The 13,034-nt window shown below is 36.9% G+C and overlaps 1 protein-coding gene across 1 annotated transcript in view; it reads right to left on the bottom strand.

Moving 5' to 3' along the window:
- Positions 1-13,034, bottom strand: part of LOC307132980 (uncharacterized protein) — a 116,255-nt gene that overhangs the window by 63,349 nt on the left and 39,872 nt on the right. The window contains exon 2 of the mRNA XM_079827646.1: positions 597-710. Within this exon, the coding sequence (XP_079683772.1) occupies positions 597-657 (61 nt within the window). The 5' untranslated portion in view covers positions 658-710. The remainder of the gene's footprint in view (positions 1-596; positions 711-13,034) is intronic.

Here is a 13,034-nt window from a genome sequence, read left to right as displayed (position 1 = left end):
AACATTTTTCATTCATTTATTTGATAATAATAACAACCAATAATACAGTTTTTTTTAATACAGCGATGCTCTGAAAATTTTCTGAGATGGATATCATATTGTGAAAATCTCATTCTATTACAACCCTGAGTCCCCCACCCCGCTGTTAAAAAAATAAATCAAGGAAATCAAGTACATTTTAAATTAAATACTTTTTACTTTTACTAGACTGTTTAATTTTACTTGTACTTAAGTGAAATTTCATTGACGTACTAGTACTTTTACTTGAGTAAAGTATTTTATTACTCTTTCAACCTTTCCACCATTATTGCGTAAAGAATGTTGAGTGAACTCATATATTCATTATATTTATATACTCATTATATATACAAAAAGTTTTGTTAATTTTAAATAAAATTTTATTTACTTTATTTACTAAGCTTTATTTTACCCAATGGGGAAATTTGTCTTGTACTCTGGAGCCCAAATACACACACACATTGATCTAAGACATAATACACACAAACCATACACACACAAAATAATAATAATTAAAATAAATAAACTCCCTGAGCAAAATGTGGCTCAAAAATTCATGATGCAATGTATTGACTCACATTCCATTGAAGGAGGAGTACGACCCATGCTGGAGTCAGAGTCTCTCCGATGGGACTGCATTTTTACTGCCTCTTAATAATCAATCAGTAACGAACTGTCAGACCCATCAAAACCTACAGAGAAAGGTTGACAAAAATCAGTATGAGCAAAAATCTGGATAAAACAGCTTGATTAACTCAAAATGGAGCAACCATTGACTACCATAGTAATTTTTCCCCTACTATGGTCAATGGTCGCTCTATCTGCTTGGTTACAAACATTATTCTAAATATCTTCTTTTGTGTTCAGCAGAACAAAGAAACGCATACAGCTTTGGAACAACTTGAGGGTGAGTAAATGATGACAGAATTTTCATTTTTGGGTGAACTATCTCTTTAATGCATAACATTATTGATTGTCCTTGATGTTCAAAAGTTCATTAGCGAATGTATCACAAACGTTTGATCAAGCCACATCATTTGTTTCATTAAATATTATTAGTGCTGTCAAAATTAGCGCATTTACACATGCGATTATTACTTACTTTGGGTATCTTGTTCATAATATTTATTTTCATATAAAAGTAACATAACTTAAATTATATCCAGTTTATCCGCAACAAAGTGCACAAGTGTGAAACCTGTGATATCTGCCTTTGATCTCGCAGGTGTCTGATCCATTATGAGAAGAGAGAACTGTCCGTCTTGCCTGCACTTTTTTCACTCCTCCCCTCACTGCAGCCACCTAGTCTCGGCTGTGAATTCTGTGCCATAATTAAACAAACAAATCCAGCATTTTGCAAACAAACACAATCTGCTTTGCAAAGAAAAACAAGACCTGCAGCCATATCACCCTGTAGCCCAAAACTGGTTTCCCACTGAAGCTAAGCAGGGCTGAGCCTGGTTCAGGGCTGTGATACCTGGATGGGAGACCAAAAACTAGGTAGCTGCTGGGAGAGGTGTTAGTGAGGCCAGCAGGGGGTGCTCACCCTGTGGTCTGTGTGGGTCCTAACAGCCCAGTATTGTGATGGGGACACGATACTGTAACAAGCACAGTCCTTCAGATGAGACGTTAAACCGAGGTCCTGACTCTCTGTGGTCTTTAGAAAAAAAAATTCACAGGATGTCCTTCGATAAAGAGTAGGGGTGTAACCCCGGCATCCTGGCTAAATTTGCCCATTGGCCCCTGTCCATCATGGCCTCCTAATCATCCCCATATATATATATCACTCTGTCTCCTCTCCACCAATCAGCTGGTGTGTGGTGGGCGTTCTGGCGCAATATGGTTGCGTCGCATCATCCAGGTGGATGCTGCACATTGGTGGTGGTTGAGGACATTCCCCCCTTCTATGTAAAGTGCTTTGAGTGCCTAGAAAAGCGCTATATAAATGTAACAAATTATTATTAATTATTAATTAAGACTCGCAAACAAACAGAAAGCGATGTGCAAATACAAAGGTCAGTTTGAGTGAAAACGCAGAGTGTAACAAATATACTGTGTTTTGCAAATAATAAATGAGTGAGTGCATATTTCACAAATGAATTATGCAAACCATCCTACAAATTGCATGTAACCTTTGAACAAATACCAAATCTAGTCCATACAAATGCATTCCTGTCGATTGCGCTCTCAGCTTTATTTCCTCACAAATGCAGTTGAGCAACTTCCTCTTGCAAAACAGCAGACCGCTTTTGGTCAATTTACGCTAGTCCGAGAAGCCCTGAAAAACGTTTTCAGCTGAAATGAGCGATGAAAATTAGCACTTTCTGTCTTACTGTATCTATTATTAATCTTTTTGAGATTTTCACTATGCCAACCCTATTTCGATGCAAAAAAAAAAAAACATAATAATTTAAAGATAATATTGTGACCAATCAGTGCAAAATTACTGACATGGCTGAAAACATTTAAGCTAGGGCTAGCATGCATCCATCCTCCATAGGCCTATACCATTTATCCACTGTAACGGGATATACAAAAAAAAAGTACTTTTATGTAATTTTTGTACATATGATAAAATTTTTGTTGCAGAGAACATTCAAAATAATGTAAGGGTGTATCGCGTCACAATATATTGCAATACAAAAATGCAACAATGTATTGTGGATTAAAGTGTAGACAGATTTAGTTTTGTATGAGATATTTTAATGTCACATCAAATATAGTAAATTCTGAAGGGCAGACATTTGAGCTTCCATTTTTATTGAATATTTTTAATAAATTAAAATTAATTTTAAGCAGAGTAGGCTAAATATTATAAGCAGAATGATTCATATTTATTTTCTGCTGTCACCATTTCCCGGGAGAGAAGGAACAAGCACTGCCTAATTTCACCTCTGATGTAGTATAAAATTTAGCACTTTAATGAACTGCGTTAAAAGTGTTAAAAGTAATAATTAAAAACTATAGCCTACCATTTGAACTATTTTGGATTTGTTCAAAGTATTGTGGGTGTGTATGTATTGCAAGATCAGTATTGTGTATCAAACTCAATTGTGAGATGAATTATTACATGCCTTAAATATGCTGTTTTGGAAGAGGGAGTTGCTCAACTGCATTTGCGAGAAAATTAAGCTGAGAGATTGTAAAAGACAGGTATTTGTATGGACTAGATTTGGTATTTGTTCAAAGGTTACATGCAATTAGGATCCTTTGCATATTTACAGTATTTGTGAAATATGATGTAACTTACTCTCACTTATTTATTATTTGCAAAACACAATAGGGAATTAAGGGTCATTGGGACATGTTCATCAAGTTTTTGAATCTCCGCTATTGTAAGGTTTCTTGCCATAAATTAAAAACATCAGCCCAACACATAATACATATCTGTAATACTGAAGATGTTACCTATCCATTTGAGGAGGAAAAAAAAGTTGTATCATAATGAAAGGAGGTGTGACAGACAGTTTTTATGTAAACTGAGCCAAAACATTTTTTGGGGGGAAATATTTGGGTGATTGGGACAGTACATCTCGTCATTGAATTTGGCTAGTGTAAGCATTGTTGCACACGTTAGTTCATACTTTGATATCATTTCATATGCAAAATCACATCTGTCTGTTCCTCATGACTCCCATGTTTATTTCTGTTAAACTTTATTACTCAATGTTTATAAACCTGTTGACAACTCATACATTACAGAATTCTCTTCCCCAAAATGTCACTGAATACATTTAATAGTCTTCCCCCAAATTTCATTGAATACATTTAATTGTCTTCCCCCAAATGTAATAAATAATTAAAACAATTAAAATTAATAGATAAATTAATCGGATTCCATTCAGATATGCACAAAAATCTGATTTGGATTTGGATTGACAGTTCGAACGTAGTTAGTGTATTAGGGTAAATTGTATTGCACAACACTTTAAAGGAAACATGAATATTATAGAGTACTACTGCAACAAAATCAGTAAAAAATGTGCAACTGTCGTGGGTGAGTGGTTGAGAAAACACCAGTTTAGAGCATACATATCATAGTACACAATGGTTCTCTGTTGCAACGTCAGTACAACGTACAAGCTCCTGCCCCTTTTGTCTCATAATGTAATGTGCCCCTCCCTGGTAGGGTGACCACCTGTCCCGCTTTACGTTGTACAGCACAGAATTTTCACCCCTTGTCTCGCACGTCGCATATTGAGAAAATGTCCCGCATCTGTCTGTTGGTTTTTAATTATCATATTAAGAAAATGTGCATGCATTCTTTCGCCTTTTTAAGAAAGCATTTTATTTCTTCTTTCGCGGCGTAGTTTTTCCACCTATATTTAATAGCGCTTCGTCAGAAGATACCCGCCTTACACAAATACAACAGCTGTTTTTAAATCCTATCCAATGGTTGAAAAGAAAGGAGTAAATACGGGGTGCTTTCCATTCGACCATAAGTGGACTGCGAAGTGGACTTCAGAGGGTATTCCGCCATCTTAAGTGAGATTCCAATCCAAAGGGAGCGAACATTTTTAGTCCGAAGGGTACTGCGAACGGCGTAGGGAAGAAGGGAACATCAATACAAAAATCACCCAACTGCCTTTGCACGTCGCATGCATCACCTGTCTGAACCGTCTGAACCTATGGTCTGAACTAATGATGGTGCAGAGCCGTTGGTTGAAAGAGTCGACTCCATTTCAATTGATATACCGTGCTCAGGGAGTAGGGAGCAGTGAACAGTGCGTATAGGAAGTAACAAAACTGTTGAAAATTTTAGTAAATTATTCTCATGCTATTAGTCAGTTACAGTCTTTTGTGCCCTGAGGTGGAAATGCCCTAACAGTGATGGTGTATAGCCTACTTTACATTTTGGACAACCATTGTTTTTTTTTGGGGGGGGGGGGTTTATTTGTATTTACATTTCTATTATTGTTTTCATTCTCACTTTAGATGCTGGAGAAAAACAGCCAGGCTAAAGCATTCAAAGTGGAAGCTTCGGGATTGGGATGGTGGAAGGAGCAGAAGAACAAGAAGATGATTGATGTTGTCTGATTTACCTAATGTATAAAATTTAACCAAAAAGTTTCATCACTCACCTTCATGTTGTTCCAAACCTTTAAGACTTTTGTTCATCTTTGAAACACAAATGAAGATCTTTTTAATGAAATCTGAGAGATTTATGTCCCCCCATTTTACCCCAGAAAGGTATAAAGACATTAAAGTAATCCATATGACTCCAGTGGTTTAACCTCGATTTTATGAAGCGACACGAATGCTTTGTGTGCGCAAAAAAAACAGCATCTTTATTCACAAAATGTCTGACACGTTCAGCACCATGCATCCGTGTTGTGTTGCTGTGAGAGCTGGTGCACTTGTGAACATGCGTCAAAGATACATAATTTTTGAATAAAGACGCTTTTTTTGTGCACACAAGGCATCTGCTAAAAAATATCTTCATTTGTTTTTTTCACAAAAGTCTTATGGGTTTGGAGTTACACGAGGGTAAGTAATTAATGACAATTCATTTTTGGATGAACACCGCTTTATTTAATTTTAATGTTTTTATAATTGCCCATTGTTTTGTTTTATAAACATTTTTAATATATATATATATATATATATATATATATATATATATATATATATATATATATATATATATATATATATATATATATATAAACATTTCTTTATATATCTTTATACAGAAAAGATGGATTCATTTTATCAAAAGTCACAGTAAAGACTTAAATTGTAAAAAAAAAAAAATCTGTTCCAAAAAATGTGCAGCAGCACAACTGTTTTCAACATTGATAATAATTATTAATGATTCTTGAGCATCAACTCTAGAATGATTTCTGAAGGATCATGAGACTCTGAAGAGTTCAGCTTTGATCACAGGAATAAATTACATTTTACAATGTAGGGGAGAGCGGGGCACAACCTAACGCTTTTTGACTTTCTCAGTTTGTGTAAATCCACTTGGGGTTCAGAGTATTTATTTTTTCCCACATTAATTGCACACATGTCTATTACAATTATGTGGTTTTGTTTCATTAATACAGTGTTTACTTTTTTCTTGATTTACCCGGAAAGAATGGAAGTGAAATGTGACAACATGCCCCGTAGGTGGGGTACATTGTAACATGTGGTGGGGCACAATGTAACACGACCAAATAGCAGCTTAAAATGTTACCTGTTATAATAAAAAAAAATATACAAGACAAACTATAATATTTTGTCAACAAAGTACAATTATTAACTTTTTAAAATAAAATAATGGCATTTTTTAATCATTAAAAATATAAGCATTTTTGAGTTTGACTGCAAACACATCGCTAAATACAGCTATGCAGCATAGTTCAAAACATAATAATAATAATTTCTGAACATTAACTCAGTCATTATTCACCCTTTTCTCATGGTTTCTCAAAATAATTCATAAAAGTATAGAATATAATGGCATATTTCTAATAGGGGCTCATTGTAACCCCACCTGCACAACTGGGATTTAAACCCGGCTCCTGTCTTCTGCTGTTAGATCAGCATTAAAGAACCATCTCAACTGTTAAATAATAACAGATATAAGATTAAGATATTATCGGATTTGTCTTATTTTAAATAAACACAAAAAACAGAGATGAAAACTAAACTTAAAAGTGGGGTAGGTAAGAATGATCTAAAACACTTTTGTCCAAATTTGTTTAAAATTTATTTATATGTCAATACATAATTAAAATTTAAGTACTCTGAAAAAGAGAGTATAAAAATCGAGTGAATCGAGTGACTTTTTAATCTGCAATAAACACCGCTCATTATTTTCGTTTGGGCCTAAACAAGTGATTGGCTTTGGCGACTGTCACTCTCTCTCGCTACCATGGCTACCGCCGGTTTTGCTCCAGGATCTGCCCACATGCGCGCGCCCCATTGTTGCCAAGTCGGGCTACTTCAAACACTGTTGCCGCGGGCTGTTTTTCATGTCCGCGGGTTGAAGCGACCCCAATTATGTGATATTTTGCCCCGGGATTTGCGAATTTTAGCAGGCAGCCCTACCAAAAAGACACATATTTTACCCCCCAAACGCACGATTGGGCTTGTTTTGGGCTAGTTTTGAGTAGCAATTGGGCGGATTTTGAAAACCTGGCAACCCTGGCGCACCCGTTTAATTTGAGTTCAAGAGGCTGTATTTCTGTAGCCTGGTTTTACCAGACTCTCGTACATTTCATTTGTACATAGAGTCTGGCCACTCTCCATTGACAAGCGTTTACTTCCTTGAAGGCGGGTTCTCTGTTGAAGTTTAAAACTATTGGATCTGCCAAGAGTCACTCTGGATCTGCCTAACCAATCGCTAAAGTTTGGTCTTGACGTATGTCACGCGCCGTTCGCCTTTGATTCTCACATTAACTGAGCACACCACCTCAGTATCAGTGATAAAACCTTGTGCATTCGGATTGTTATTTATTCACGGTGGAGAGGAGAGTTTTGTGATCGGAACGCGCTGCTCTCGTGGTGCATATCTCGTGCAATCATAACATGATTGTATGCTGTCAATAAAATGTCATATGCTTAGTATGATAAGAATAAATGCTGCCTTGAATAACAGCCCAATTCAAATGTTTATGTGCTTTTCTTCTTTTATTTTTTGAGCGGTGGTGAAATATTTTGCTCTTGTAAACACTTGCCAGTATTTAAAGAAATACAAGTCTAGAAATGCAAATTACAGCTCACGCAACCGCGGAGTGCTCTGAAAGGGTCTATAAAGGATATAAACAGTGAGTTTTGAAGTGATATATTCTTGAAAACTCAGAGATGTGGATTCGTACAGCAATTACATTACCACACGACCTTGGTGTTTGTCAAAAGTCGATAATTCAGCCTGGGTTTTTCTCGCGGGTGGTGGGAGACGGACGGCTTCAGCCAACTCCTTCACCACTAACGGAGCAAGCTGGAAAAGACTTTTCCCGGACCACAACATCAGCAGTACAGCAGTGATTGTTCTTGCTCCGTGTAACGGGAGTTCGTTTGTTCAGGGAAGAAGGAGGCGGGAACCGGCGAACGTTTAACAACTTTTAATCAAATAATAAACACAAAATGAAAGTAAAAGCGGCAGCCCCTCACGGACGACTGCCGCGCACAAACATAACAAAACCCAACTTAAAACCCAGGCCTGGTCCTCTCTCGTCCTTCACCGGTGTCGCTCGCCCTTATATGCCTCCGTGCTCCCTCATGAGGGAGTGTGTCTCATGCTGCGTCCCAATTCGCATACTATCCGTACTAAATAGTATTCGAAAAAAGAATTAGTATGTCCCAAATCTTAGTATGTTGAAAAAAGTATTCCAAAGATTCCCGGATGGTTTACTATTTCCGGTCAGAATCCGAAGTGCAGATCGATGCGCACTCTAACGGCTGATATTGCCCACAACCCATTGCGAGATGGACGAGGATTCGATTAGAACTACAAACGCGGATAAAAAGTGTTTAAAAAACTACAAACATGACGGTTACGCGAGTCTGACGGTTAAGTGGAGAGGATTAGATAAAGTGGTTTGAGTGAGTAATTATCAGTATTTAACCTGATGAAAAGATATTTATTCAATGTTATCCACATTATATTTCTCCTTCAGCAGCATTGAGAACTTTTGTAATGATACGTTTGGCCATTAACTTTGCAAACACATGAGAGGAGTCTCTGCATTAAAGACCCACGAAAGGCAGATCAACGAGCGACTACATTTCTCTCCAACACGGTAGGAAATTAAATTGAAAGTGGAGGATTTGAACTGTGACGATGATTGACAGGGCAGTTTAAACGGTGACGGGACGCACGTAACAGAGTCCGTTAAAGATGACGAAGTAGTATGTCCCAAAGCTTGCATACTCTTCTGCTACACACTCAAAAGTATGTACTTTTTCTTCACAAAAAGAGTACATACTTTTAGGACGTAGTATAAGTAGGCGAATTGGGACGCAGCCTCAATCTCAATCACGCACACCGGTGTCGCTCGCTCGTCCACCTCGCCACACTTTTAACTTCTGGACATTCGTCAGCGCTGCCACACACTCGCATCTTTCTCCGACGCCATTACTGAACTACAACTCAAACTAGCGCACGACATCAACGCCATCGCTCTCAGCCACTCCCTCTGTTCGCTGATTGGACCGGTAAAAAATTGTTCGGGGGAAAACCTAAGCATACACCGCAGTCCCAGATGTAGTACTGAAGGAAAATGAAAATTGAGCGGAAGTACATAGGAGGGCGGAGCCAGGCTAGTATTTCTGCTGGACAGGTAATCTTTCATTTTGATTATACATTTTTTTGGTTTATGTTTTCATGAAGCATGTCTCACTAGCACACGTAGCTGCCTAATATAGCTAACATAACATTACTTAGCATAAAGTTACAATGTTATACACTTAGCGAACCATTAGAGATGATAAATACTCAATATGCTTAGCTCAAGTTGATCGCTGTCGTGTTGAATTTCGCAAAAATGTAACTTTAGATAACAAAATGCATGTGTAAAAGCTAGAACTAAGTTAGCTTTAGCTACTACCCTCTGTCTAAACTCTTTTACCATGTTCAGCGGGAACTTTACCTGCACGTTTATTTCGGCCCTTGGTTTGTTTTTATATACTCTACCAATGTTTATGTTGATGTTTTTATCTTGTATCTGTGTGTGTCATAGACACTGTGTTGTGTGTGTATTTTAAACTTTACCAGTATCGTTATTCTAGCTTGATAGTGAGTACTAAAAGACATCTTATTTGTTTATATTCATAATGATAAAGTTAGATTTTTTATTACATGTGATTCTGACCAAAGGTGTGTAGTAACGAATTACATTTACTTCGTTACATTTACTTGAGTAAATTTTTTGGGTAACTTGTACTTTTAGAGTATATTTAAAGATGGGTACTTTTACTCTTACTCAAGTAAATTTCTTGTGAAAAAACTGTACTTTTACTACACTTTTACTTTTAGTTACATTCGGTGGCATTCCTCCGCTACTGTCAAATGGTAATAATTATATTATATATTTTAAAATAAGTTAATATGACTTTCGCAAGTCTCGCGAAACGTTGGAGAGGCTGCTTCGCGAGAGGTGGCTATACACATCACCCGCTTATAATAAGCGCGCGTTTTGTCGGAAGATGATGGCCGAAGCAGAGGAACAGGGCCGGCGTTTGCTATAGGCGAGCTAGGCGGTTGCCTAGGGCGACAAATGTGTTGGGGGCGCAGCCAGGTGCCCTCTAGTGGCGCCCTTAAACTTACTTCCCATTAAGCATAGAATTAAAACAAGCAAAATAAAACATACTGTTTATTAAACATGATCATCCTTGGGCGCCCCCTCAGCCGCATGTTTAATTACTTAACCTGATTATTAGATTGAATTGATAGTGAGTATTGTCGAGCACAGGCGTTCAGGCGGTTGGTCAGGCATGTGCTCATCACTGGCGCGTTCTTCAAAAATGAAGCGGTCTAAACCCTCGAGTGCACAGGGACGGAAAAAGAGAAAGGCAGACGATCACAAGAAAGCCCAGTATAGAGGTTAGTCTTCTCATCTCAGCCATAAAGGTGTCAAACGAAATAAATTTACTTCGTATTATCGATATTATCAACTAATATTAGACGGCATTGGACGTTTTATTGCTGTCACTAAGCTATCACTTGCTAGCTAGTTATCTACATATTTCTACGCATTTCACTGACAATAAGGAAATCCAGACGAGCTAAATTTTAATGCTGCGTCAATTTTGAAGGTGAATAGAAAATCTTTTATTATTTAAGATAGGGATAGAGCTACAAGAACTTATATATTTTAATTTTGTAGTGGTAAATACAGTGTATCCATAATAGCACTTTTGTTTGTAGAGGGTATAGTTAATCCAGTTTATGGGTCATAATTTGCTTAAGTGTCTTTACAGGTGCTTAAGAGAGTTTTTGCACAGTTTATGGAGTTAATATTTGGTAAATATCCTTGAACATTCTTTCTAGCATTTGTGTATGAACAATTTATTGCAGTTGATCCTTCAAGTCTTAATTTTCTTGATTAAGTGTTGGAGTGACTATAAAAGCCTTTTTGTTTGTTCATCCATAGTTTGAGTCATAATTTGTTAAATATCCTCCAACGTTCTTTGTAACATTTTTGTATGTGCAATTTATTAGAGTGTATCATTTAAGTCATAATTAGCTTTTTAAGTCTTGGAGTAACTATAGGAGCATTTTTGTTTGTATAGTTTTTATAAATACTTAACCCATTTGTGCCCAATTTTTTCTGAATGGCATGTCCTGCATTCATTTTCCCCAGGTTTTTGTATTTTTTCTTGGAAATCGTATTTGAATCTGTGGCATCTATAGTTGCCGGTGGGCAAATATGTTGTAGCCTATGCACCCCTTCAATGTCAAATATGTATAAGAGGAGAACATTTAGCATCTAACTGAAAATAACTGCTTTCAACAGATCAATCTGTATTCATAATCAAATTTATTATGTTTGACTAAGTATACTAAAAACTATAGATCTGTTGTAAGATTTGTTATGTTTGGATGATTCTAGAGACCTTCATGATTATGTTGATATATGTCAACAAAAAATACTTATTAGTAACATGAAAATATCCTTTCTTTGGGAGGGTTTGCCTTCGTTGTGCTCCCAAAAAGTAGGGGTAGGAAGTGGGCAGTCTCATGTGACAGGAAGGAAATTAATACTTTTTTTTTTTCTTGAAATCCTTTATTTGGTTGTCTGCTTGTGTGTCATTAAGATATAAAACATGGATAATATCTAGAAAAATACTTACAGAAGGATAATGGGGGGGGGGGGGGGGGGGTAGCAAAACTCAATCTCGCCTAGGGCAACCAAAGAGCTAGAGCCGGCCCTGCAGAGGAAGATGTGTGTGAGCTACGGGAGGCAGATCACCCGTGGCCTCAAGTTCAGTCTATGATTTCACTCCAAGATATAGAATAGTTTCATAATGCGATGCATGTTGTGTGCACCAAAACGAACTGACATCTCTCAGCATACAAGAATTCCACCCTGAAAAGAACATGTAGCGGTAAGTGTCACAATGATGCCTATAGCCTATTTGAACACTATTAATGGTCATTTGGTAACTATGGGACATTTTCCCTTATTATAATACTATTTCACACACTTTTTGTTTTCCTCATATGCGCTCTTGTGCAAGCAATGACAAATAATTTGAATCCTCCAAACAACACACGTCCACGAACAAACGTTCACATCTGCACATTTACAGATCCTTTTCTTCACAAAACGAAACAAATTGAATAGCCTAATTTGACGTCTTGCATTTATACACAAATCCGGACAGACACCTGTCTGAAGTGTAGAAAATACATACAAATAAAAACGGTATTGTATTTTATTCCTACCTAAAGAATAGCCTATAGCCTATAGGCCTACTTATAAAAATATAAGAACAAAGTATGTTCTAAGAAGAGCTCTGGTTAGCCCAGCACACCATTAATTTACTCTGTTTAACCATTAATCACACACACACACACACACACACACACACACACACACACACACACACACACACACACACACACACACACACACACACACACACACACACACACACACACACACACACACACACACACACACACACACACACACACACACACACACACACACACACACACACACACACACACACACACACACACACACACACACACACACACACACACACACACACACTACATATATATATATATATAAGGTTCATTAGTTTACATTAGTTAACATGAACTAATAATGAACTGCACTTATAAAGCATTTATTTATCTTTGTTAATGTTAATTTCAACATTTACTAATGCATTATTCAAATATTGTTAACATTAGTTAATGCACTGTGAACTAACATGAATAAACGATGAACAGCTGTATTTTTATGAACTAACATTAACAAAGATTAACTAATGCTGAACAGAGGTGTTGTTCATGGTTAGTTCATGTTAACTAATGCATTAATGTTAACTAATACAACTGTAACCGATGT

The sequence above is a fragment of the Gobio gobio genome, assembly GCF_949357685.1.
Source record: "Gobio gobio genome assembly, chromosome: 10".
In the NCBI taxonomy this organism is placed as follows: domain Eukaryota; kingdom Metazoa; phylum Chordata; class Actinopteri; order Cypriniformes; family Gobionidae; genus Gobio; species Gobio gobio.
Note: the sequence above shows the minus strand (reverse complement) of the source record. Positions and strands in the feature narration are given on the sequence as shown.